A 3,453-nucleotide genomic window follows, 5' to 3' on the forward strand; every position below is an offset into this window, starting at 1 on the left:
ACTGGCCCAGGTCAGGGTGCTGCCCAGGTTAGGGTGCTGGCCAGGTCAAGGTGCTGGCCAGGTCAAGGTGCTGGCCAGGTCAGGGTGCTGCCCAGGTCAGGTGCTGGCCCACTGGGCTCCCGACAGGGGCTTTCTTCTTTCTGGTTGGCAGGTGGCTGCCTTCTCTGTGCCCTCAAAGGGCTTCTCCGTGTGGTGCTGATAAACCCAGCCTAATTCCCTCTTAAGATTGGGAGCCATCTCCCAAAAGAAATGAAAAGCTAATCTCGGCTTTACTATAAATTACTGTGATTTCTACACTTGCTTGGAATGCCTGCCCGTGCCTTGGACTCACCCGTGCCTGGCTCTCCCTGACCAGATAGCAACCCTCTCTGAAACTCTAGTGGCGCCTCATAAATTCTGAAGTTGGGATCTAAATTTACCCCCTAAGTGCTGGACCATTAAGCTACTACCTGCCTTTGTGTTATTCTTGTCAAAATTCTGTTATCTGTAAGTTCTCAAGATGCCCCCCACTTTTTGCATATTTCTGTGCTATAAAGCCATGCTCCTAGAGAGCTGCGGGGCTGGCTTTGGTTCCCACGGGTTTCAGGAGAGGCAGCCTGGTCGGTCGGAATTACAAGCTTCCTTTAATTTGATTTCAACTGGAGTCGGTGGTCTTTTCTTTACATCCTGGTTTAACAGTGCTTGGAGGGCAGAGAGGACTCTCTCTAGTTTCTTCCTCCTCTTATATTGATACTGATTTCATCAGATAGGGCCTGTCCTTAGGTCTGCACCCAACCCTTGTCACCTCCCCTCCCTCCCATCAAGATGTACTGGGCTTAGGCTTTTGATGAATAATGTGAGGGGGAGATAACTCAGCCCAGAGAACTCCCTATGGCTCATGACTTCCTCTGTAGAATCAGGAAGACCCTCTTCCTGGCACAGGGTCCAGGAGTCTCAGGGAGAAGCAACAGGTGACGAGGTCTGTGCAGGACAGCCTCATCTCCAGGGTTACTTGATACTGTTTGGATCTTCAGGGCCACCATATGCTATGTCCTCAGGCCAAACATCACTACTACACAGGTTGTCCCTTAAACCTTTCTGGACAACCTTGGTTTCCATGGATTTAGGTCAATGCCCCTCCTCACCCTTCCAAAATCCTGAGCTCACCTGCCGCAGCCGCTCAAAGCAGTGGCTGTATCTTATCACCTCCTCTTCCAGCTCCTGGGCCCAGTCCCTTAGATCCTCTGCCAGCTGTGCCCTGTCTCCATCCTTCAGTTTCTTCCAATCCTCAGAGAAATTGTATAAATCCCAGAGAAGGAAGAGGGCGGCCGCTCCACCTCCCTTCAAGAGAGACGTTTTTGTCATTGCCAGTGGTGTGCCCTCGAAGGCCCTTCGCACATGCCTTGTGGTTCGGGTTGACACTCGGCCACCTTTTATAAGATCCTTGGCAGCCCTGGCCAACCTTGGCTTGGCTCTGGCTGCCCGGTAGGCTTGCTTGTTCCTCTTGAGAACACGGATGGTTTCTCTGACCTTGGAGAGGATCTCAGTAAGAGCTGTGAGACAGGCTGTGCCCCCGCCATCCACCTGCTCGAGCTCTGGCTCCCTGGAGGGCTGCAGGAGGTGGGCATGGGCTTTGACCTTTTTATTGAGGGAATGTTCTATCAGGTGGGTCACAGCACTGGTGACTCCAGCTGCTGCCCCCAAAGTTTGGCTAGCAGCTGTAAGCCCCAGGCTTCCTCCTGCGGTTACCGGGGCGAGGGCAATCCCCGCAAGGCTCAGGAACCCAGAGAGGATGGCAGCAGAGGTGGCCACTATGTTGACCTTGCTGGTTATCTTGTGGGTGGTGTCCACCTCGTCTGCTAGGGCGCGGAGCTGTTTAATGGCTTCTTCTTGTTTCTGTCTCCACTTGGGGAACTCATTCAAAATATCTTTTCCAAAATATTCCCAAAGCAGCTCTTCATCATCCTCCAGATCTCCGTCTAGTGGTTCCACCATCTCACACAGAGCTTCGTCCTGGTCCCTGTGGATGATGGAGTAAAGACGGGGCTTCAAACTTCCAGAAGGAAAAGCTCAGCTCCTATTCTGGCCCCATGGCTCAGGGTGTTCTGCTCCTCCCAAATCTGAACCCCTGGGCATCTCCCTGAAAAGTCCCCTGGAAAGTTCCAGAGTGTCACTGAGAGGTTCAACCTGTGCAGGAAGCTGTAGGGTCCATGAAGAGAAGAAATGTGGGAGGGCGCCTGGGGAACAACAGAAGGGACAGGCAGATCTGTCCTGAGGACATTTCCAGCTGTGCTTCAAGGAACCAGAGCACCGTAGTGGAGGAGGGGCAGAGAGAAGATGCTAGAATGTTGGTTGAGGAAAGGAATGTGAGACGAATGGAGGGGGGAGCTGGAGTAACTAGGAGAGAGAGGAGGCCAGGCGAGAGCCACGTGTAGAGGACAGTGAGCATGCGGAGGGCCCTGGCCCAGACTGGACAGGACCTCCTGCCCGTTGACACCCTTGACCTGGGCCACTCTGGCAGCCTCTGGCTCTCTGAGAAGCTGCACACTGACTAGGTCAATATAAGTCATGATTGATGTTCTGGAAGGTCTTGTGGCCCTTGGCCACCTTCCTGGCCCCTCAGCAGATGGGGCTGCTCCTTCGTGGAAGAGATTTGGGATGGGCCAGAGGTTCCCTGGCATCTCACGGGGCACGGGGCACAGGGCCAGGTGATTTGTGAACAACAGAAATGTGTCCTGCCCAGTTCTGGAGGCTGCACGGCCAAGGTCCAGGTGCCTGTAGAGGCAGGCTTGGTGCTGGGGAGGGCTCCCTCTGCGTCAGACTCAACGGGGAGGTTTTGGACGTTTAATCCCTCCCCCACTCCTTCCATAGAACACTGCAAGGGTTAAACATAGTGAATTATTTCTGGAATTTTCCACTTAACCATGAAAAGCAAAACTGGGAATATGGGGTCCTACTGTACACTCTCAAGTCATTGCCACCCATATCAAGCTGTAGGGTGTGGTGGCATACACCTAAAACAGCTACTCAGAAAGCTGAGGATCATCAGTTCCAGGGAAGCCCCTGCAACTTAGGAAGATCCTCTCTCACAATAACAAGGGCTAGGGATATACCTTAGTGGTAGAGCACCCCTGAATTCAGTCCCTAGTGCCACTAGTTAGTGCTGGGAAAGCTTGCAGAGAGGTAAGAAGGACTCTAAGGAAGGTGACAATGAGGAAATGGAGAGGAGCCGGCCACTTCCGTGTCTTCTACCTTTAGGAGAGGATCTGAACAGATGACTCTGGTTATAAAATAAAAGAAAGCACTCATAAGACTTCAGAAGAAAGCCACCTGGGCAGGGGGCATGCCACCTGTCCTGCATAGGACATATCCCCTAGTTTGTAGGCCTGGTGCTGCCCTGCATTGTGTCCTGGCCTTCTTCTGTTGGGGTACATAACCAGCAGGCTGGGGCCTTAGCAGAGGCACAGGTGGCTG

The 3,453-nt window shown here is 53.0% G+C and overlaps 1 protein-coding gene across 1 annotated transcript; it reads right to left on the reverse strand.

The window, feature by feature from the left end:
- Positions 1 to 10: 10 nt before the first annotated feature.
- LOC107134760 (apolipoprotein L6-like) lies at positions 11 to 3,430 on the reverse strand. Its single transcript, XM_015476798.2, has 2 exons — positions 3,093 to 3,430; positions 11 to 1,999 (listed from the first exon to the last, which is right to left on the reverse strand). Exon 2 carries the CDS (start codon positions 1,972 to 1,974, stop codon positions 1,108 to 1,110), a length of 867 nt encoding a protein of 288 aa, XP_015332284.1. The 5' UTR covers positions 1,975 to 1,999; positions 3,093 to 3,430; the 3' UTR covers positions 11 to 1,107.
- Between the last annotated feature and the right edge of the window lie 23 nt (positions 3,431 to 3,453).

Source organism: Marmota marmota, unplaced genomic scaffold (assembly GCF_001458135.2).
Source record: "Marmota marmota marmota unplaced genomic scaffold, marMar, whole genome shotgun sequence".
Taxonomy (NCBI): Eukaryota; Metazoa; Chordata; class Mammalia; order Rodentia; family Sciuridae; genus Marmota; species Marmota marmota.

What these genes read in the sequence shown, in the direction of transcription:
- LOC107134760 (XM_015476798.2), bottom strand. Translation starts at nt 1,974, where the DNA reads ATGGTGGAACCACTAGACGGAGATCTGGAGGATGATGAAGAGCTGCTT.